Below are 22,848 nucleotides of genomic sequence, written 5' to 3' on the forward strand. Positions count from 1 at the left end.
TCTACAAGCATTGGAAATTTGATTTTCAAAGGACGGATTGGTATCAAATATAACACCTAAGTTCTTGGCTGTAGAAGATGACGTAACAGTACATCCATCGAGAGTCAAATTATATTTTAGCGGCTTATTTTTTAGAGGTTTTTGGTCCAATAATTAGTACCTCTGTTTTATCAGAATTGAGCAGAAGGAAATTTCTGTCCATCCAATCTTTGATTTCATTGATACACTCTGCTAATTTGGAGAATTGTGAATTTTCATTGGGTTTCGAAGAAATATAAAGTTTCATTGGCATAACAGTGGAAACTTATTCCATAATTCCTGATAATATCTCCCAGGGGAAGCAAGTATAAGGAGAAAATCTGAGGCCCTAAAACTGATCCCTGTGGTACTCCATACTTAACTTTTGTTTGATTTGATAATTCCATGTTTACACATACAAAATGGAATATAAGGGTTGTTGAATGAATTAAAAATCTCAATTAGGGTGACAGGTAAATTATGCTAAATACTTTATACTAAAAACTTATACTAATATTTTAAACCATCAAAAACTAGGATACACCAACATAGTCTAATGACTATATACAGTATTATGACTTGTCATGAGACCGGGATGGTCAAAAGGGTCATTTACTTGGCTCGCTTGATTATAGACCTGAGTGTGTGTTGTAGTGCTACACCACACCTTGTTGGAAAAAGTAGCTTGTTACTGGGAAAAGTTTTGAAAATAGCTGCACTACTGTAATGCTACTGAAAAAAAAAAAAAATAGTTAAAATTAGAGTCGCTACATTTTGCTAGTTATTCCCCAATACTGGCCCTGACATTGTAGGAGTCTTTTCTCCTAAACTGGCAGTGGATCTAAGGGCGCAAAGAAAGCCCTAGAACAGTCTCCAGTGGCAACCATCCAGAATTCTTCTGGCAGAACAAACATTCCATAGCTTAGTGGGGAAACGGCTTGACTGTATGACCACACAGAGACAGACACATTGAAATTGTAGAAAGGATTTAGTTGTCTCCAAGACATGGTTCATCTTCATGACAAAAAGGTCTTGTAAATATAAAATTGCAGCTCATGCCAATGTTCTATACCACAGTTTATCAGCAGCTCATTTTGGCCTGTGTTTTCTTTGTATGATCCAAAGTCTTGCACAATTATGTCACACTAAGCATTTTTTTCTTAAGTAATTTTGACAGGGCTTTTGGGCTTAACTGTGGATTTATTACATATCGTCTGTACAGTCTTTTACAAAATAAATGGATTTAACCCTGTTCTATTGAGAGAGGGTTTATACTGCCAATTAAATATGTATCCAAGTCGATACCAATGTTCCGTCTGACTGACAGGTGGCTGCTTTTGAATGGTCATGTGCATACGTGCTCACATGCTCTTTGAGTTTAATGAGTGTAATGTGGCTGTGTGTGATACGTTCAAAAGAACGTCTTGGGCAAAATGCTGGTCTTGGCGAGGTAGTAATGTAAACACATTCAGTTTGTTTTCAGTGAATGTAAACAGATGATACAATAATCAGATTTGTAGCAAAATACTTTATCTTTGCATTAGGGCCTTGCAGTGGAAATGTAGTTGACCTACTGCTGTTAATATGTTGATGATATTAAATATTATAATATTTATAATATAAGAATTATTTGATTTTTTTAAAAATTATTATTATTATAAAAATGACAAGAAAAAGAGAAAATTAATCACTGCTCTTGACTGTACAGCTGCAGCTTGCCCCTTGCTGACCGAGACTCGCAAAAACATGGAGGTGGCACTTCAAGCTTGAATTGCTTCGTTGGTAGGAAAATTCTTAATTACAGAGGCTTGATAAATAGTGTTAATTGTTTTAAATAATTAATCGCACTGAATTAACACGTTAAATTGACAGCCTTAATTAATATTAAAGGTGCTGTAAGCAATTTTTCCATGGAAAGATATGCAAAATATGTCCCTACTCCCTTAAAAATATTAATGAAAGAAGTGTCCTGAGATATCTCACCAATCTCTGTGACAGCTCTAGACTCTGTAAACAGCAAACAAAAATGTGTCCACGATCCACGGACAATGACGCTTTCTGCCTGTCAATTATTTTGCATGTTCTCATAGTATTGTAGTTACAGTGAATTATTGGTGCATAATGCATTTTTATGCCATGTTGTTTATAACAGTTGTCAGTTGAGAGTGCTTTTTAATACTGTTATTTTTAACAGCCGTTTCTGCTCTTAATAAAGCTCATTTTGGTATCTTTCGAGTTTGGAAAAGAGGAAGTAGAATGACTGAAATCACTTACAGCACCTTTAATATTTCACTTTAATAATTAAATAAAGTATTGTGTTTAATAACATATTATTTTATTTTAATTATGGTGGAAATTTTGGAATGGTGACAACCCTATGGCCAATGATTGTGCCTCAGATTTGTCATATGAAATTTAGCACAGAATGAGCTGGCATTAAGATTTGTTTAATTCACTCCCAGAAAGTTGGAGCCTTTTCATGTTTCAACTTTATGAGCTGAGCTTTTTAGGCCAGACGTTCAACTCTCTTAAACTGAGTTGCCTTCTCAGAATGTGTTCAGTATTTACATTTAATCCAGATGCATCTCTTGGCCAAAAAAAAAAATAATAATAATAAAAAAAGAAAATAAATAATAATAATTCGGTAAGATTTGGGGGACCCCTGTGCATCCTACAGAGAACCTTTCTCTGTGATCTGTGAGGCCCAAATCTCCACCATTGGAAATGCTTTTGCTAGGCTTTAATCCCCTGATTTGCAAGCAAAAGGCAGCTCATCATGGGCTATTTTCACTGTCTGGCACAGGTACACACGGGGATTCTGAAATCCTCCATGTCTCATTTGACCCTGGGTGGCATAGTGTTCCCCTCTCACAATGAAACCTAGTCCTTCTGTCCATTGATTTCTGTTAATTACACAACCTTGTGAGCTATTGCTTCATCAAGCATAGCTGGAGTCGCCCAAATCCTACACAACTAATTCTGCCATGTGGAAAAGCCAAGGACACCCTCGGTAAGACCTATGGTGCCCCTTGATCTAGGCTGGCAGAGGATAACAAACCACCTTGACCCCTACAAAACACACACCGACACACATACTAAAAAGGAAAGGGGGCCCCAAATCTTCTTACTGGACTCATTGATGCACTGGCCCCAGGAACGCAAACAGACTTTAACATATAAACTTCATAAAAGAGACCAAGTTCAAAAAACACCATAATGTTTACACTGAATAATGCTGTATATCACAAAATCAAACAAACATTGCTTAATGAATTCTCAAAAACATATCAAGACGCACACAGTAACATGTGATGCAGCTCCTGTGAGAATGTGTTATCCAGTCTGTTGATCCAAGAGGTCCATGTTGCTTCACTTAAAATAAATCTCTTTTTGATTATATGCCAGAGGGGAAATACTCCACTCTTTGTGTGTATATATCAAATTAACAATGCTATGAAAGAGGAAAGAGCCTCACAATTCAAGCATCTCTAAATAGTTGAGCAATCTGGCTCATATTTCCCTGAAGTTACAGCATCCCGATCGCTCTCGTCTTTTTGGCAATCCTTTAAAATTGCAGTTATTGACAGATAGAGCTTTTTAATGGTCTTAATGCAAGCAGAAATGGTGGGAATACACATTTGTAACTAGTTTGTCCATTTATCATATTGATCTAGGAGTGTATTTGAGAATGTTTATTTCTACTTAAGCTTGGAAGGAAGGAATGCTTGGGAAACTCATTTCATATTTACAGATTTTTTTTTCTTTAGCAGAGAGGAAGGCTGTAAGCCCAGATTGCAATATTTAGACTGTCAAAGTAGAACATGACAAGCATATTAAATTCCACCAATAGCACACTTGTCGAAAGTAACAATTGCACGCCTTGTCAACCTCCAGCAACGGGAGGTGGCTGATGCAGACTGAGGACATATGGTAAGAATATTTTTTGCAGGAAAACTTAAGACACACCTGTATATGATTTCCAGTTGATCCAGTTGACAACCTGCGAAAAGATTTATGACTCAAACAAAGATGCATACAATACGGCGCAAGGTATTGGTTTCGTGTTCCCAGACAGACATTGAGAGTGATTTTTTATTAAAGGGCTCCTCCAACCATAAAACCTGATGCACTCCATTTGTGGCTTTTGCATTTAAAGTCTAGAGATTTCAAATGGCTTTTTTTCTTTGTTCAGAAACTAGAAATGATTGTCGCAGATCCAGATCTAATGTGATGTTTGCATTAGTCACTGGGTTTCCACTAAAGTCTCGCTACAACATAAGTATGTTTCTTTCCATGATAGGTTGTGTCAGTCGTCGTCCCACTGTATTTATAGAACTGTGGTAGATATACAAATCTACAGATGATATTACTGTTTACCAAGGAGGTCTGTTATTTCTGGAGAAAGCTATCTGTTAGCATTGCCATTCATCTCAATAGCAGTTGCTCGGCTGCTGCAGTACACAAATTGAAATCCGCTCATTGGCATTCAGTTCCGCATCCAGGTTTTTTTTTTTGGTGCCAAATCACTCTGGAGCTGAAGGAAAATGATGTAATGATGACACTGATTGGCTGATGGCACCAAAAGTACACACAACATCCCAAGATCTTCAATAGCGACTGTCGTGAGCTGTGACATCAAAGGCAGCTGCAGGGACAATATAAGTCCATTTCATGCTTTTAAGAGGTCTCCCAAAAATCAGGCACTGGTAAAACTATATTATAATTAAATATTTGTGATTTATATATTGTTTGCAAAAAAAAAAAAAAAACATGATTGAAAAACACTGAAAAGCACTGTTGTAACATATATTCTGTTACCCTGAAATCAGTTCCATTCTGCCAAAATACTGATGAATTCTCCCATCCGACATTTTTGCATCAGTTCAATGGTGGTTATCTTTTCCTGTGCACTACTTATAGCGTGTTACATGAGCAACCTCTGAGACATGGGTTCTGGTCCAATGTAAACCAGGAAGTAATCGTGTTCAGATAAACAATGTTGTGTGTGATTCAGAGGTTGCATTTCCGCTCTACAAGTACTTTTTTACTCCACTGATGGTTAGGTTTAGGGTTGGGCTTTGGGTTAGCAAGTAGAGTGAAAGGGGTCATGACATACTCTTTTTTTTATATACAGTATATATATAATTGTATTTTCTTCCCTGAGGTCCACTGATAATGTTAGTAAAGTTGTTGTTTTTTCACCAAAACAGTCTTAATTTAGTAATATATGATCATTTTCCACCCTGTCTTTGGCCTTCTGTCTAAAACGCTCAGTTTTGGCCTCAGCGCCTCCTTAAAACTTCAACATAAAACGCCCATTGTTATGATTGGCAAACATTGTGCAGCCCCTGAAATACAGCCATATTTTAAACTCAATTGGAAGAGAATGTACAAGCTCCACAACATTATAAAACAATTTAAGGGTTTCCACAAAACACACATCTGACACATTGTATCCAAATATATTAAACTGTTCACTCAATCACAGCAGCACCATAAAATATCAAACAGTCATGACATTTGAAATTTCTGTCAAGGTCCTGTCACTCTGTCAGTCAGGATTTTTGTCTGACAGGACCATGGCATTATCGTCCCACATCTGTCTTGTGTTTTGTTGCCTGTCTTTGTGTGAACGCACAGTTTCAGTTGTATTCCCTGCCATGCGCTCTTTAGTCTGTCTTGTTTCATGTCGGGAGCACGGTTTCTAGATCCTGACTTCCTGTCTGGTTCGGTTTTGGTCTGTGTCGGGATCCAGACACTCATGCTCCATGTCTGTCTGTTATTGATGTGGGTGCATCGTGCTTATGTCATCTTGGCAGCATGCACTCGTGTCAATAGTTTGTCTGTCTTTCGCAAACAAAAACCAGACGAGGTGGAGGCCTCAGGGCAGAGATAGGGTCTGGCGGCCTGGGAGGAGGCCTCAGGGCAAAGGCAGGGTCTGGCGGTCTGGGAGGTGGCCTCAGGGCAGAGGGGACACTGGGTGGCAGCTGCTGCTGGACAAGGATCAGAGGACTGGACGTGGCCGCTGGACAGGGGGCAGTGAACTGGAAGGCGGCCGCTGGACAGGGTTCAGGAGGGAGCGGCTCAGGGGGCGGAGCCGTGGAAGGCTTGGGCACTGGCCAGGACAGGGGAACAGCCTCCGTGACCGTGAACACTGGCAAAGACTGGGGAATGGTCTCCTTGGTCGTGAGCACTGGCAGTGACAAGAGAACAACCTCCTTGGTCATGAGCACTGGCAGGGACAGGGAACAGTCTCAATGGCTGTGAGCACAGGCAGTGACAGGGGAATGACCTCCATGGTCATGGGCACTGGCAGTGGCAGGGGAACAGCCTTCGTGGCTGTGAGCGCTGGCAGCTACTGGGGAATGGCCTCCATGACTGGGAGCATTTGCAGTGACTGGGGAATGGTCTCCGTGGCTGGTAGTGCTGGCAGCAACTGGGGAATGGCCTCCATGGCCGGGAGCGCTGGCAGTGGCTGGGGAGCAGAAGCCCTTGTCCTCCTCCTCTTCCGGGCGTCCGGGAGCACTGCTGTGGGAGCGGCCTTCATGACCAAGGACACTGCCACTGGGGTGGCTGAGGCTTCAGGTGCTTGCTCTGGGATAGACGAGGCTTCAGGCGCTGGCTCTTGGACAGACGAGACTTCAAGCGCTGGCTCTGGGATGGACGAGGCTTCAGGAACTGGCTCGTTGACCATGGCAGGCGTAGGCACTGGCTCGTTAGCTGTGGCAGGCGTGGGCGCTGGCTCTTTGGCCATGGCAGACATGGGCACTGGCTCATTGGCCTGTGTAAAGGGAATGACCTCTATGGCTGTGAGCGTTGACAACAACAGGGGAACGGCCTCCATGGCTGTGGACGCTGGCAGCAGCAGGAAAATGGCCTCTATGGCAGTGAACACTGGCAGCAGCAGGGAAACAGCCTCCGTGGCCATGGACACTGTCAGCGACTAAGGGGAACAAACAAGATGAACTGGCACTGGACAGCACACACGAGGAGGCTAAAATAGGGAGAGAAATCAACAGGTTAACAAGACAGGGTAGGTGTCACTAATAAAGTAATAATGGGCAAACAAGGAGGCGTGGTATGACGTAAGACAGAGACAAGTGGTGATACAAAAAAAAACAAACAAAGCCACTTGCTCTCACAAGACAACAAAACACCCAAATGGCATGAGCGCACATTGCCAAGACAATGAGGCAATATATGCAAACCGAAAAACAAGTTAAGAGAATGCGTAGCAACGACAAACAAAGGAATGCCACACATTCTCACACTAAACGAAGCCTGAGCGAAATACCATGCAATGCACGCAACAGGAGACAAAAACAAGACAGGACACCTGTGTGAGAGTTCGGCCATACATACACCTGACACCTTAGACCAAAGTGACCGAACCTCAGCACAACATGAAGACAGCTTGCGACCCGAGCGCGATGCGAGGCGCACCCATGTTTACGAGAGACAGACATGCAATTCAGCTGTTTTGTTGTCTTGTCGTTTTGTTTCTGTATCGCCGCATTTCTCTCTGTCTTACATCATACCCTGCCTCCTTGTTTTCCCATTATTCGTTTATTAGTCACACCTGCACTGTCTTGTTAACCTGCTGATTTCTCTCCCTGTTTTAGCCTCTTCGTGTCCAGTGCCAGTTCATCTTGTTTGTTCCCCTATGTTGGTCCTGTTTGTCGGTCCTGTTTTGTCCCAACTCGGTCCGGTCAGTCCTGTGCCCCGTTCTCCTCTGCCCCAGCCTGGATTATATTTACTTTGTATTTTTCCCCTTTGGGGTTGTTTATGTTTATTGTTTTTCCCCCTTGTGGGAGTTTTAGTTTGATTTTTGCCCTTTTGTTAGTATTAATAAATTCCTTTATTTTTAACTCTGCGCTTGGGTCCAGAGCCTTTCTCATTCCCTACACGCTGACATATTCATGATTGAAACTGTTTACTTACGGTTTTGCGATCAGGCCCAGTAGTGTTATAACTGCCCCATTATTCAATATTGTGACTGGTTCACAAACAAGCCACACTGTATTGAGCCAAAAGCAGAAGTGGAAAGGACCAGAACAGAATAAATTTGCGGTTGTACCACTCTATGATTGTTTAAATAGACCAACAATTAAAACTAGCACATATGGGTGCAAAAACACTTCCAGGATGCTTTTATACTCAAAACAGCAAGAAACAGAATGAGAGTCTCCAAGAGTTATAATTTGACACTGCAAATTTTAAAAGCGGCGCAAGATGCATGATAACGGTCAAAGCAGTGTGTCTAGTGCGTGTTTATGTAGAAAAACATTTAGGAAGGTGTTCTGTGTGTTTTGGTGTAGATGAATCTCCCTTGACAGATGAGTCCAATCTCTCTTCTCTTCACCTGTCTGACTCAGTGCCAGTGGGCGGAGCCAAGGGTGCAACATTGTAAAAGTGGCTGTTGAAGTCTTGCTGTGGAGGCAGTCTTTTGCTGATGTATTGGTCCTTGTGATGTCACTAAATCTACTAATTCCAAACTAGCCGTTTTTGCAGCTTGGTTTAAAAAAAATATGTTTTTCTGTTGAAGAGGAAGTTTTGAGTTCTCAAACTTACAGTATGTTTTTATAGTAGAATGACCTCTTATATATCAAAGATCAAGGAAACTTTGATTCCTCATGTCATGACCCCTTTATAAAATGTGCATTCCTGTCGACTGTATTACATCATTTACAACAAAAAAATACAAATGGCTTTACAACTTGCTTTTGGTGCAACTCTGTGGACATTTCACCTGGAAAGTGGAGCTCACATGTGCCTATACATTCAACAACAGTTTCAGCTTCAGCCACTGGGTGGCAGTGGTTAAAATTTCAGTAAGCACAGACTGATTTCAGCTGAAGAACTTTCGACCTGATCAGTCTGAAAAAAATAAATAAATTAAAAAAAAAAAAAAAACATATATATATATATATATATATATATATATATATATTATATTCGTGATTGCATATCTCAAAGGCATGCATTTCACAAACCTCAAAGTCATAAATTAATTTTAACTTCCTAAGCCCAAACCTGGTAACAAATATAAGGTAAAATTCCATCATTGATCTCACAGGACCCATGTCTCCTAAGCACTTGTGAAAAGATATGAGAATAAAATGCTAATGAAATATGTTTTTAACATTTATTTAATATAATAAGTAACTTTCTCGTGCTGCCACATTCCCAGAATAATGAGAAATGTAGTTTGCCACATAAGCCTGATGCCCCTTATAAGCACAGCTTAATAAGTAGGATTTTCTGGCAAACTTTATCGCTATTCTTCATAAATAGTTCATGAAAAATTAACAAAATAAATTGTACAGGCGACGTTCACAGTTAAAACTTAATTATGACAAATACTGCAAGTAAGTTGCTTCTGCCATGATTTTTTATTTTATGTCCCCAACTCGAAAAGCCGGAGCTCAAAAGAAATCCAGAGTTTCCCACTGGCAATTATCACATTGTGGCAGCATTCATGTACACTCTTCTCATAAATATGGTCATTCCGACATGAATTGAAGTAAGCATTTTTGGGTGGGGAGGTTTATTACATTGGAATGAGTTTTAGTAAAGTCTGTATGCTCTTTTTTATTTTTTTTTATTTTTTTTTATTTTTATTTTTATTTATTTTTTTTGTGTCACATCAGCACACCATTGTTCTAAAAGCGGCTGTTCTGTCATTACTGTTTCATTTGTTTTGGATTAGTGGATAAGCAAAGGATTTTTAAAGCAATACGTAACTGTACATTCCCTTTTTCATTTAGCAACGTCTGACAATTGTGGTACATACCAGCGTGCATCAAAAATCCTATTAGTGTGTATGGTCTAGACATGAAACCCGAATAAAGCTTAATCTACTACATGTTTGCCGACAATAGAAAAGATGCTCTCAAATCTCATTTGCCATTAATTGCTTCAGTGTGAGGTAATTCAATATCTACAGTGTGGACAAGTGAGCTATTCTTAGAGGTCAATGATGGAGCAAAATGCAAATTAACTTTTTAAAGGTTTTCCAGCATGCCATAACACTACCCTTGCCTAAAGACATGATATGTTACATGGATGAATGTGCTGGATAATGCTGGCAAATGAGTGATCCCTCTGTTTGTGGGATTTTTTTCCACTCTTTGCTGGACTTCTACAATAAACAAGTGAAATGCTCTCATTCCATTCCTGTCTCTTTCTCCAGTCAAAGGCACATCTGGAAACAATGGTTTGAAAGCAAAGACGCCCCATAATTCAGTTAGGTTTTTTCAGGTGTACAGAGGATCAATGTACCACAGAGATCTTTAGAAAAGCCATAAAAATGTGAAAAGTAGGTGGCAGATTATTAAGATGAGTTGGCACTGTCTCAGATGCTCCTGATGAGCCTGCATTTTCCTGCCCCGCGGGGACATCACCCTCCTGTGCACACTGAGATGTCTTTGAATGTGTCTAATGAGTTATGATTTTCTTAAATTGTTCAATATCTCTGTTTTACACAAGGCTCTGCCAAAGTGTGCTTCAGTTACTCCAAAGTCCTTTTAAAGCCGAAATGTGTCATTTCTGGACTTCTGGAGTCAACAAAAGGAAAAAATGAATGAAATGAGCAAAAACAAAAATAATTCCACTTGCTTTCTTTTCTCCAGCAGGAACAAGAGACCAGCTACACCATCCTGAGGTCAAAGGGTACAAACGTGACACTGAACGGACTGAAACCCGACACTACGTACCTGCTGCAGATCAGAGCACGCACCGCTGCAGGTTACGGCATTAGCAGTCGCAAATTTGAGTTTGAGACAAGCCCAGACTGTAAGCACTTACTTCCTTCAATACTGTATGCCAACTGTTTTCTATTTACAGTCACATTGCATTCACCAGACACCAGATTCATAGCATTTACAACTGTGCTGAACAAAGAACCAACAATGCTGAAATTGTGAATATATTGGCTCACGATAGGCATTTCCTTGGTTTCTAATCCTATTGCAGTGTCTTGCAAGTAATACATACTTTTGTCCTATGATGGCAGCTGTTGTCTGCAGAATTATTAAAGGTCACCCAACATTTTTTTTTTTTTTTTTTTTTTTTGGTCTATTGATTGATTTTGAGTGATTTTATTTATTTTTTAGCTTTGGAGCTAATATATGGTGATTATTGGCTGTTGTATGGAAAGACCTTCTTGAAGATTCTTTAGAAAGTCTCTCTTTTTTTTTTTTTTATTTCATGGGAAAAGTAACAGCAAATGGGATTGGAATGAAATTGGGGTAAATAATGACATAATTTTTGGGTGAACTATTCCTGTAACTGCATAGATTGAGGCAGAGTAAGCGTTTTCTATATGGTAAACTTTTTTAGAAATGCTGAAGGCCTTTCAACTGTGACTATTTATCTAATGAAACATTTAATAGAAAATCAATGCACAGGCATGTAATGAATTGATACTCAGAGTGGCTCTCAACAGGTTTCTCAGCATGATCAAGGATCTATAGGTGCCTCTACATGTGTAGCTGGTGTGAAATGTATACCAAATTGCAATTTTTCTTGAGATGGTAGTTCTCATTTTCACCTCTTAATCTGAATAAAAAAAAAAAAAAAAAAAAAATGAATATGTTTTCATATTTTCATATCGTTACATCTCAGTCATCAGATCTTCCATTTTGAAAGCAATTATTTTGTTGAACTGATAAATATAATGACTATAAATATAGTGACAGTTATGTTGAATTATTATTTATTTCTGGGAAATGAGTAGCATGATAATTTATTGTTACCAAAATGTTAATAAACAATGTTAGAAAATGAACATATATAAACAGTATATATATATATATATATATATATATATATATATATATATATATATATATATATATATATATATATATATCGTATTCACGTTAGTTCATGTTAACTAATGCTGTTAACTAACTAAGTGTTAAAGTGGAAATCCCATTTTTCACTTTTACTATTTTTAAAACTAATACTAATGGTAGGTTAAATTATGGGACATTCAGAAGAATGTTTGGACAGCAAGCAATAGGAAAGCCACATAATATTTCCAATGTGTACCTAAATCTCTCTCTCTCTTTCTCTCCAGCCTTCTCCATCTCCAGTGAGAACAGTCAAGTAGTGCTTATCGCTATCTCATCCGCTGTGGCCATCATCCTCCTCACTGTAGTGATCTACATTGTGATTAGCAGGTCTGTATGTCACTCAAACTGCAGTCATGCAGGGGGTTTAAGTGTGCCCATCTTGAAGCTGTCACTTTGATGTCTCAAGTCTCTCCCCAGGACCCCTGATCTCCCACCCTTCAGATATAAAACATGGAAATATGTGCCCCCTCACGTCGACCGCCTATACATAGTTCTAGATGATTCACTTGGCAGAAGCTGTATTATTTTTCCTGCCCCTGTTTTGCTGAACGTAACGGGCACGGTGAGAGTCAAGTGTCACGTCATGCAGAGAGGCTGATTTTGGCAGACTGCGGCGATGAAAGAGTGCATAAATCTACAGCTTATTATAAAACCTCAGAAAACTGTTATGCCTCATAGCAAAACAGTCAAGTTGTTCCTGGCAGACTTTTGTCTGTTAAGGTTTTGGTCGCTTTTGTACACAGTGTATGAATTATACGGGGGGTGGGGGGTGTTGTTCTCTCAAAAATGAAAATTCTATAATTCCATAATTCACATATGTTGTTCCAAACCCATATGTCTTTTTTTCCTCAATGGAACACAAAATAAGATGGAATGACTAGTCTTATTCACCATACATGTTCATTGTGTGTGAAAAGATGAAGAATGAATGGTGACTGAATGGTGACTGAGGCCTTCTTGACTTTCTTGGAATGGAAGATGTTATGCAGAATAATAGTCTTAGTGACCATTCACTTTCATTGTATCTTTTCCACATAAAATTAATGTGAATGGTGACTGAGACTAGACAGAGACTAGTCCATCTCGTTTTGTGTTTCACGGAAGATAAAAAAAGTGATGGAACAACATGAGGGTGAGTAAATGATGACAGAAATTTCATTGTTGGGTGAATTATGCCTTTGAGTTTTTCTGACGCAACCCAAATTGCCTTTTGGCACCCTAGCACAGTTATCCAAATGTCAACAGTCTTGTTTTTAACAAACCACTAGTTTTTTGTAAATCTATAATGAAGAGATAATGACAGTATTAATTATGTGTTTGCTGATGTACCTAAACTACTGATACAAATACTGATACCTCTTCAGATGAACGTGACAATGCAGAACTTTATTTTTTACTTATTTCATGGTGATTCAAGCCTTAATTAGGTGCCCCACACACACATACACACAGAAAAATCTTCACATTAAAGTCTTTAACAATAATTAATGCTTTTCATTACTTTAATTGGCAGGTTTTGTAGATACAGCAAGTCCAAACATCCAGATGAAAAGAGACTGCCCTTTGGCAATGGCCACTGTAAGTATATATCCCATAATGCTTTAGTCTCGCCAGTTTTCTTGTTCTGTCCAGGTGTTTAATTCCAATTCCTTACAAATGGTATAAAATCAAAACAAGGTTTTGCTGTGATATTTTAAATGTCAGACAGCCTACAAGACCCCAGTTACTGTGGAAGGTTTTTATAATATCCCATTGCTTCCAAATTACAGCGAGCCAATTGTCCATAGACTACCATTTTTCACACTGGCAGAGATACTGGGAAGGAAATTTAATGAAGCCCCCCACAATTTTTTCTTAGGTTAACCTGCATGAGGTGCCCTATAGGACTATAGCTTAGGTAACTGATTAGGGTTCATTATAGACCTTTCCATATTGAAACTCAGCAAAGCTTGAAACTTGTATTTCTTGACAACATTAGTTTCCTATCGTTAAGATTAAAATATTCAATATCTGCAATGAAATACAGTATTTTTTTTTTTTCCCACTGGACCTCTCAAGCATAGCAAATGTGGCTCACAAGCATTCATATTTTACAGTGGTGGCAAGGCAGCTGGATTGATATTCCTCATACATCCTGGTTAACCCGAACCCTAAGTAATAAACTTCTGCAATGAATTCAGCCCCAAACGCTTAAAGAGATAGTTCACCTAAAATTGAAAGTCCTGTTTTCCATACAATGAAAGTGAATGGGGTGAGTAAATGATGACAAAATTTTCACTTTGGGGTGAACTACTCCTTTTACAGCCTTAGGTTTGCTATCTATAATTTTAAAAACGTTTTATGTTACATGGAGCGTGTCTCCTCACGGGGGCCATGTTGAGATCACATGACAGCCAAATTCTGGGCACTTTGCCCTTTCTTGCTTATGGAATAAATTACTCATGTCTGACTGCAAATAGGACATTTCTACAATGGCATTGGTAACTGTAGACTATTGCGTTTGCATGATGCTATATCCATGCCACTAGGTGTCAGTATAAGTCAAAGGCCGCCATATCAACTAGCGCAACATAAACCAATAATTACTGAATGCACTTATTTTAGAAATGTATGATTTATTTAAAAATCTCCCATTGACTTGCATTGATAGAATGTTTGCCATTCTAAATATAACTGACAACTATTATGTCATTGGGATTTAAAAAAACTAGATTGTAATTGGTCCTTTCTTTATTGACCCCATTTCCACCTGGCATTAAGATGCATCTCAGGTGATCCGATCACATGTGGTCAACCCTAAATACAGGTCTAAATGAGCTCTAAAACGTTTTGTGATCAGATCACAAAAACCACATACGAATGTGGTCAAAAACGCATGAGACCAGATCGCATTTGAGGTGTAAACGCTAATCCATCCTGAATGCGTCCCGGCAGTAGTGACACACCACCCCTCATCTGTCAATCAACCACTGCACTAAAACAAGAGTTTAAACTTTGCAGGTTACGAGCGGCTTTAAAAGGAAATAGCAGTCCGATCGGAAAATCTTAAAAAAGCGGATGAATACACATTCACAAGAGCTTCAGTGATCTTCTTTTTTGTGTCTGATATCAACACAGATGACACCTGAAGCTCCTTTAATACAGGTAATCCACTAAAATAACGGATAATTCTGCTTGACAAATTGTGTTTGTGCTTAGGTTCAATTTCAACCGCATCTGGAAGAATCGCACTTCCTTTGTCTTTTCTGACTTTATAGCACTTTATTATCATGCAGTAACACACTGACATAGTGATTGATGTATGTCATCATGAAACAGAGACCCTCCCCTCCAAATCCGAACACAGGTGGTCACAGGAGACATATATAAGTGACCAGGTATAAACAGCGATGTGTGTCACCTAACCACATGTGATCAGATCACCCGAGATGCATCGTAAAACCAGGTGTAAACGGGGTCATTGCATCTATTTAACAATAATGTTTTTTCATGCTGAGTGCCATGACAACAGTAAAACAGTTCTGATGCAGCATTTCAGTTACGCAGAACCAAAGCCTAAAATCTAAATCTTGTGACCACTGGTATTTCCTTCTGGAATTGCAAATCTATTTTGTTTTGTTTTGTTCTCTCTCAGTGAGGCTGCCTGGCATCAAGACCTATGTGGACCCTCACACATATGAAGACCCGAGTCAAGCCGTGCATGAATTCGCCAAGGAACTGGAGGCGTCTTGCATTGCTATAGACAAAGTAGTTGGAGCAGGTAAGCAATGTTAGTTCTCACTCTTTTGGTGCAATGAAACAAAGTTACCTGCCCGGGACACAAATACACTTGTAACAAACATGGCAGGTGGTGTAAATGAGAATCATTTAGCGCCTCAGCTGGAGGAGTGTGGCTTTTGAGATGGGGAAAGAGTCCCTCCCAGCGCTCATCCGCACTGCCTCACTGCCGTTAATAGACTGCCTGCTGCCGAAGCAGAGGAGCATGGGTAAGCAGAGCACACCTCCGGCTGGGATATTAGATTTCACCCCCCACTGCTCTCTCTCTCTCTCTCTCTCTCTTCCTCCCTGCATCCCTGATGTCTTAAACAGTGGAGCACATATCAAGATAATGCCTCGTAATTCATAGCGCTGTTGACGATTCTGCAGCACCCAGCAAATAAAGGAACCATTCACTTTTGATATACCACCACAAAGCCGTCATACAAACACCAGGGCTTACACACTATAGATAAGTTCCGATCCCTGGCTCAGATGCCACTTCTATTGTATATTTGCATTTTTACAACTATCGTACTCTTTAAAAGCAACACAAAAGTGCCCAAAAGGGGATTCTTTAAAAGTGGGGGTTCAAAATCCACTTTTGAAAATGGTCCTATTTTACTTTTCTTTTCATTACAAATTACACTGTATTAGCAGCATAAAAATTTGAGTGGTTTTCAATGTGGACTCAGACTTTTGAACCCCAGTGTTCACTTGGACAGACTTGGAAAATGATCTATTTGCATGCTTTGGTAGGCCTTCATTTGTCTGCATAGCTTATCAGAGTGATCACCGCCAAGGATTAAGCCAGGTTGATATTTAAGATGGTCAAGATCATGTGTGAGTACTGGCCAAGTCCAACATGGCGGCTGTTTAGACAGCTTGCAATTATTCCGGCTAACTTTTTCCAGACATCAAGGCTGGATTGTACCCATTTCTCTAAACTTGCATGGGAAATAAAGTAATTGTACATAGAATTACACAAACAGGACACGGTCCTTGCCTGGATGTCTGTGTGGTGACATCATCTTTGCCTAAATGTCCATCCAAGTCTCTGTCAACCAAAAGAGGAGATCTGAACCCTGCTGAGCACTTTGAAGTTTTTCTTACACCTGTGCGGCTATGTGTGCTGGACGTCAGTTTGTGGCTAAGATCTATTCACTAGCATGCTACAATTGCCATCCTGCTAAGCCCCACCTTAAAGTTATAGCTCACCCAAAAATGAAAACTCTCATCATTTAATCACCCTGATGCCATGTGTATGACTTTCTTTCTTCTGCTGAACACAAATGAAGATTTTTAGAAGAATATTTCAGCTCTGTAGGTCCACACAATGCAAGTGAATTGTGACCAAAATTTTAAAGCTCCAAAATGCACATAAAGGCAGCATAAAAATTTATTCAAACGACTCCAGTGGTTAAATCAATGTCTTCTGAAGCAATCCAGTCAGATTTGGGTGAGAAACAGATCAATATATTATAGTCCTTTTTTACTATCAATCTCCACATTCACTTTCACATTCTTCTTCTTTTGTTTTTGGCACTTAACATTATTTGTGCATTTTGCCACCTACTGGACAGGGAGGAGAATTTATAGTAAAAAAGGACTTAAATATTAATCTGTTTCTCACTCACATCTATCATATCACTTCTGAAGTCATGGATTTAACCACTGGAGTTTTATGGATTACTTTTACGCTGCCTGTATGTGCTTTTTGGAGCTTCAAAATTTTGGTACCCATTAATTTGGATTGTATGGATTTACAGAGCTGAAATATTCTAAAAATCTTAATTTGCGTTCAGCAGAAGAAATAAAGGCATACACATCTGAGATGACATGAGGGTGAGTAAATGATGAAATATTTTGCATTTTTGGATGAACTATCCCTTTAAATGTTACATCTTTATATACAGTATATATTTTTTAATCTAAAGTGACTTGCAGTGTATTTATTATTTATTATATATTATCAGACACACTCATTTCTAAAGTAAGTCTTTAGAAGTTCTGTGTGTTTGGATAGTTTTAAGATGTTACAGAAATTATCCAAATAATATGGTAAAACATTGTTGCCGAAGCACTTATAATGGTGATACAAAGTACCCAGAGAGTATACAGTAAATGTGATATTTTCCCCCTAAATAAATCTTGACAAGTGCATGATTTTGTTTGCAGCCCTCATTCCCCAAATTAACATTTATAACATCAGTAAAGGTAAATAAATGTTAATAACTTAATGTTAATTGATTTATATATTGATTCTGGTCAAAGTATGATCTTAGTAAGAGTCCACATTGTCATAGTGAGTATGTTGTTGAAACAATAGGATACAGTTCTGTTCATTAACACTAATGTTATGTCAAAAGGTCATTTGCTAATGTAGATCCTATTGGCTTAATAAGAGTCTTTTCATCATGAAAATGCAAACCTCAATCTTAAATCTGACAACTACAAGGAGGTAACTTGAAATATGTTTTAATTAGACCATAATTCATAGTGCTTCTTACATTAACTTTTATTTTTTCTAAAATATTGTTTCTCACCAGGGGAGTTTGGAGAGGTGTGCAGTGGACGTTTGAAGCTACCATCTAAGAAGGAGATCTGCGTGGCCATCAAGACACTCAAAGCCGGATACACAGAGAAACAGAGGCGTGACTTCCTCAGTGAAGCGAGCATCATGGGACAGTTTGACCACCCCAACATCATCAGACTGGAGGGTGTAGTAACCCGCAGTAAGTAGCATTCCACTCACTCAGAATAATCACATTCACTACACCTAGGGGTGAAGGAACAAGCTGAAAGTTGGCAGTGACACATTATAAACCTTATCAGCTTGGCTCATGAATATTAATTAATAGTATAACATAACGTTTACCCAGTTGTCCTAACTGATTTAACAAAAGGCGCTATTCACAGTAGGAATACTGCTTGCGCGTCCGTGCAGTTCACCATCAAGGTTTCTACTTGGTCTTTAAGGTGTCATTTTATGCAACAGGCTACAGTGAATGAAAAACAAAGCTCTTAAAATATAACGTGATTTGGGATTTTTTCCCAAAAGTGAGGAGTACGAATTCATTCATTTCTAAAAGTATCCTCCAATTATAATGGCTGCTTCGCAGCAAAAACTAATTTTTATAATCAGTATTTCTGTCTTGTAAAAATATCTAGTAAAATATCTAAACATCCTTCAAAAAAGATCAATTTACTTATGTGAGACTTATTTTATTTATTTTTATTTTCCCATTGGCATTTTTCTTGTTTTAAGCAGTAATCATCACAAAATTTTGGAAGATTTATGCTTAAAAAAAAAAAAAAAAAAAAAAAGAAAAGAAATGATGTTCTCTTAATATCTTATGCCAGTTTGCTTCTCAACTAAATGTAGGGATGTTTAGATATTTTTTACTGGAAAACAGTAAACAAAAATGGCAGTGTAAGCCTACAGAATATCTAAGGAACATCTTTCCCCAGTTTAGTTTGAGTTGTGATGAATAACTTCATGCCATTTTCCATTCTCATGTATTATCCGACATGTTAAAAAAAAAAAAAATTTTCCCCACTGCATTTATATCAGTAGCATGTAATAACTCTCTGTGCTGTTCGGTGAGTTTAATCCATTCAGAAGATTAATTTATCATATTTAGATTTTTAGAGATTTGGAGTTAGTTCAGCGCTCATCCTTTTGGTAGTATCTCTTATAAACCATTAGCTGTTTCCAGTTATAGAATATTAGTGAATGTCATGATGTTGGCAAATCCCTTGCATAGTAAAGCCATTGTGTTATTGACCTCTTTCTTGTAATGTTGGGCCAATATCCAGCGCAAGAGACAATTCACATAGGGCTGTAAATCACCTGGTTTTAAATCTTGCTATATCAATCTATTATATATATATATATATATATATATATATATATATATATATATATATATATATATATATATATATATATATATAGCATGATCAAAGCAAAACTCTCTAATCCATACCACAATCAATCTCAGGGGGATCTGTGGGGCCATATTCACTGATTGCTTATTTTTTTTCTTTCCATGGGGTCTTTATGATTTCATAAATATATAAAGAAAGAAATCATTTGTACTGTAATCTTCAATCGCACTTCACCTTACCTGACTTCAAACAGACTTATTCCGCTAGTATTAGTATTTATACTAGAATAGTATTTAGCAATTTAATTGTTGTACTTCATTCCCTTTCTAAATGTTAAAAGGTGTTTAATTTCTGTCACTATAGCATCATCAAATGGATTTGAAAAAAGTATGAACATTTTTATACAGTTTTCCCAAACACTCTCCCCATCTTCCACTGGTTGCACAAGCAGATAATCCCTCCACAATCTGATGCCATTAGTTTAGCCAATGTTGCTGTGTTGGGCTGAACGGGATCCTCAAACAAATACAAATGTGTTGAAAGTGCCTTAGAGACACTCTACACATTAAGATGGGATAAAAGAAAGTATTTAATATATACATGCAGTATATATATATATATATATATATATATATATATATATATATATATATATATATATACACTGTAAATATAGCATATATATATACATACATACATACAAATACTGTATACACAGTATATGTAAGTTTTTTTATTAAAAGATGCTGTACTCCATTGTAAAGCACAGTCAGCTGATTTATTTTAGTCAAGTAGTCAAGTCTTTTAAATGAAGTATTAGATTTCATTCAGGCAAACAGTTTATATACTGTAATATATATATATATATATATATATATATATATATATATATATATATATATAAATCCTTACATTCCTTACACAGGAAGGTTTGAAAAACATTGTGTTCCAGGCCAAGTTGCACTTCAATCTTCTTTAAGTAGTATTCGGGAAGGAATGTAACAGTTTCCTTTCATGTCTATAATTCCTCATAAAATGAGCATTATGTGTGATGAATAAATCTTACAGTGCTTAAAAGTTCTTGACTGTAAATAATGAGAAACTTAATTGTAAACGACCATCAAATTTGGCTGTTGCTGGGAAGGAATGGGGGACTGTAAAATGTGTATGTGTGTGCTGAGGGAGGTGGTGCTCTTTTTAGCGTGTGATTGAAAATAGGTCTGGGGTAGAGAGTTTGGGCAGTGGGGTTGGTTGGCATGTGTCTCCTGTAGCCTCTGACGTGACGTGATTTATTAACTCTGCCCTGTTCATTCTTAATAATCCAGAGACTTTCACACCCCATTTAACCTGCTGCTTTTGGCCATGCGTTAGACAAAATATTTGTGGAGCACCATTTGCTGCTTCACAGAGACAGAGGGCCCGGAATACTGATTACGAGCAGGACTTCAGGATCAAAAGTTTACAGGAGAGATGTGCAGATTTTGGAAGAGGGATTTTTTTGCTATCATAAACTATAAAACCTCTCAACTGAAATCCAAAGGTCAGTTAATCATAGTTTGCTTTAAGGTTTTAACTATATTTAACAGTTCCTTTCACTGTCTGCAGTAAAAATAGCATATGTTTTTATAGAACATACTGGGAAGCATCACTTTGACAAGTAATAGTGCGTTCACACATACAGTGATTTTACTGCTAAAAGTCGTCGAGTGGCTGTATTGTGGTTTAGATGGTAACCCACATTCTATGAAAAGTCTTGTGTTTGTTTGGAGTCCTGCAGCAGCCCTACATCCACCCCTAACCCTAAGCTTAATAGCAGCGAATGCAAATCTTTCCAGAGCTTCACAGAACAAGGGGTACCATATAGACATGCCCATTTAGACTGTATTTATGTGCGTTGCTACTGCTGAATGCCTTAACATTTCTGAGGGGCTGCACAACTGGCCATATAATTTGTAAATCTAATTTCAAATGGAATGTATTGCCAGTAAAATAAGATATAATTTTAATCTGACAAGGTATCAAAATTAGATTTTTAATTTGACTTCTTCATCTTGTAGTTCATTAATAAATGAAGACATAACTTCCATTTAGGGGTGATTTATCCCTTTAAGTCACCCAAACTCTTTTGACAGCAAGTGAAAATGCATCAGCATTTTCATAATTTGCACAATGTTGCTCTTCTCCAGTCATTTTAATTGCACATTTTTCAGAAATAGCATTCATTACAGTGCTGAACTCTCAGCCTTTAGGCTGTTGGCAGGAAAAAGAAAATGACTACTGCACATACTGTACACATCGTGACCACATGGACTGGTCATCAAGTGACTCTTGATATAAAGAGTCGATTTACGTAGGCTTTGAAATAAGGCACAGATAAAGGGTAGATGATAAAAACTGTAATTTACGAGCAGTAGGAAGAAGAAAATAAAGCTGTCAGACAGTGACAGTTGACCTTGTGGTCCGTCCAAGTTCAGCCGAGCCTCTTTTCATCCTGCAGGAAACGCTCATTTAGCTGCAGCCACAGTAAGTCATGGTTATGATAGCTGACCCACTGTGTCAGAGGTGTCATGTGAAGAGGTGCACCTCTGCACATAGAGCCCTGCTCTTATTATGGGGTTTAGACTATGTCTCTGTGATGTGTTGAAAGCCTGGTGTGTAGCCATCAACCTGATCTGTTCACCTTCTCAAACTCTATAAAAAAATTTAGCTGCTCAACCTGGAGCCATTTATAACAGCCATATGTGCCAGCACTGGAAACTATGAGGGTGAATCTCACATAAACCTATCAAGAACACACCTAGGTCACATTTCACCCCAAAATCAAGCCTGCTATTTACATTTTAAGGACCATAAGGACTTTTTGCATTGTGACATTATTTGACAATTTGACCACCAAATTCTTAAAGGAATAGTACATCCAAAAATGAAAACTCTCTTATAATTCACTCACCCTCATGCCATCCCAGATGTGTATGACTTTTTTCTTCTGCAGGACACAAATAAAGATTCTAAGAAGAATATATCAGCTCTGTAGGTCCATACAATGCAAGTGAATGTGTACCAAAATTTTGACTCCAAAAGCACAGTATAAAAGTAATCCTTAAGACTCCAGTGGTTAAATCCATATCTTCAGAAGTGATATGATAGGTGTGGGAGAGAAACAGATCAATATGAAAGTCCTTTTTTACTATCAGTCTCCACGTTTACTTTCACTTTTACGTTCTTCTTCTTTTGTTTTTGGTGATTTGCATTCTTCGTGCATATCGCCACCTACTGGGCAGAGAGGAGATTTATAGTAAAAAAGGACTTAAATATTGATCTGTTT

General features: G+C 38.2%; 1 protein-coding gene across 3 annotated transcripts in view; it reads left to right on the forward strand.

Moving 5' to 3' along the window:
• Positions 1-22,848, forward strand: part of LOC127446743 (ephrin type-A receptor 3-like) — a 168,008-nt gene that overhangs the window by 114,220 nt on the left and 30,940 nt on the right. For all 3 annotated transcript variants that reach the window (XM_051707911.1, XM_051707910.1, XM_051707912.1), the window contains exons 7-11: positions 10,650-10,812; positions 12,101-12,203; positions 13,390-13,454; positions 15,511-15,636; positions 18,182-18,367. In XM_051707911.1, the coding sequence (XP_051563871.1) occupies positions 10,650-10,812; positions 12,101-12,203; positions 13,390-13,454; positions 15,511-15,636; positions 18,182-18,367 (643 nt within the window). The remainder of the gene's footprint in view (positions 1-10,649; positions 10,813-12,100; positions 12,204-13,389; positions 13,455-15,510; positions 15,637-18,181; positions 18,368-22,848) is intronic.

This window comes from Myxocyprinus asiaticus, chromosome 10 (assembly GCF_019703515.2).
Source record: "Myxocyprinus asiaticus isolate MX2 ecotype Aquarium Trade chromosome 10, UBuf_Myxa_2, whole genome shotgun sequence".
Classification (NCBI taxonomy): domain Eukaryota; kingdom Metazoa; phylum Chordata; class Actinopteri; order Cypriniformes; family Catostomidae; genus Myxocyprinus; species Myxocyprinus asiaticus.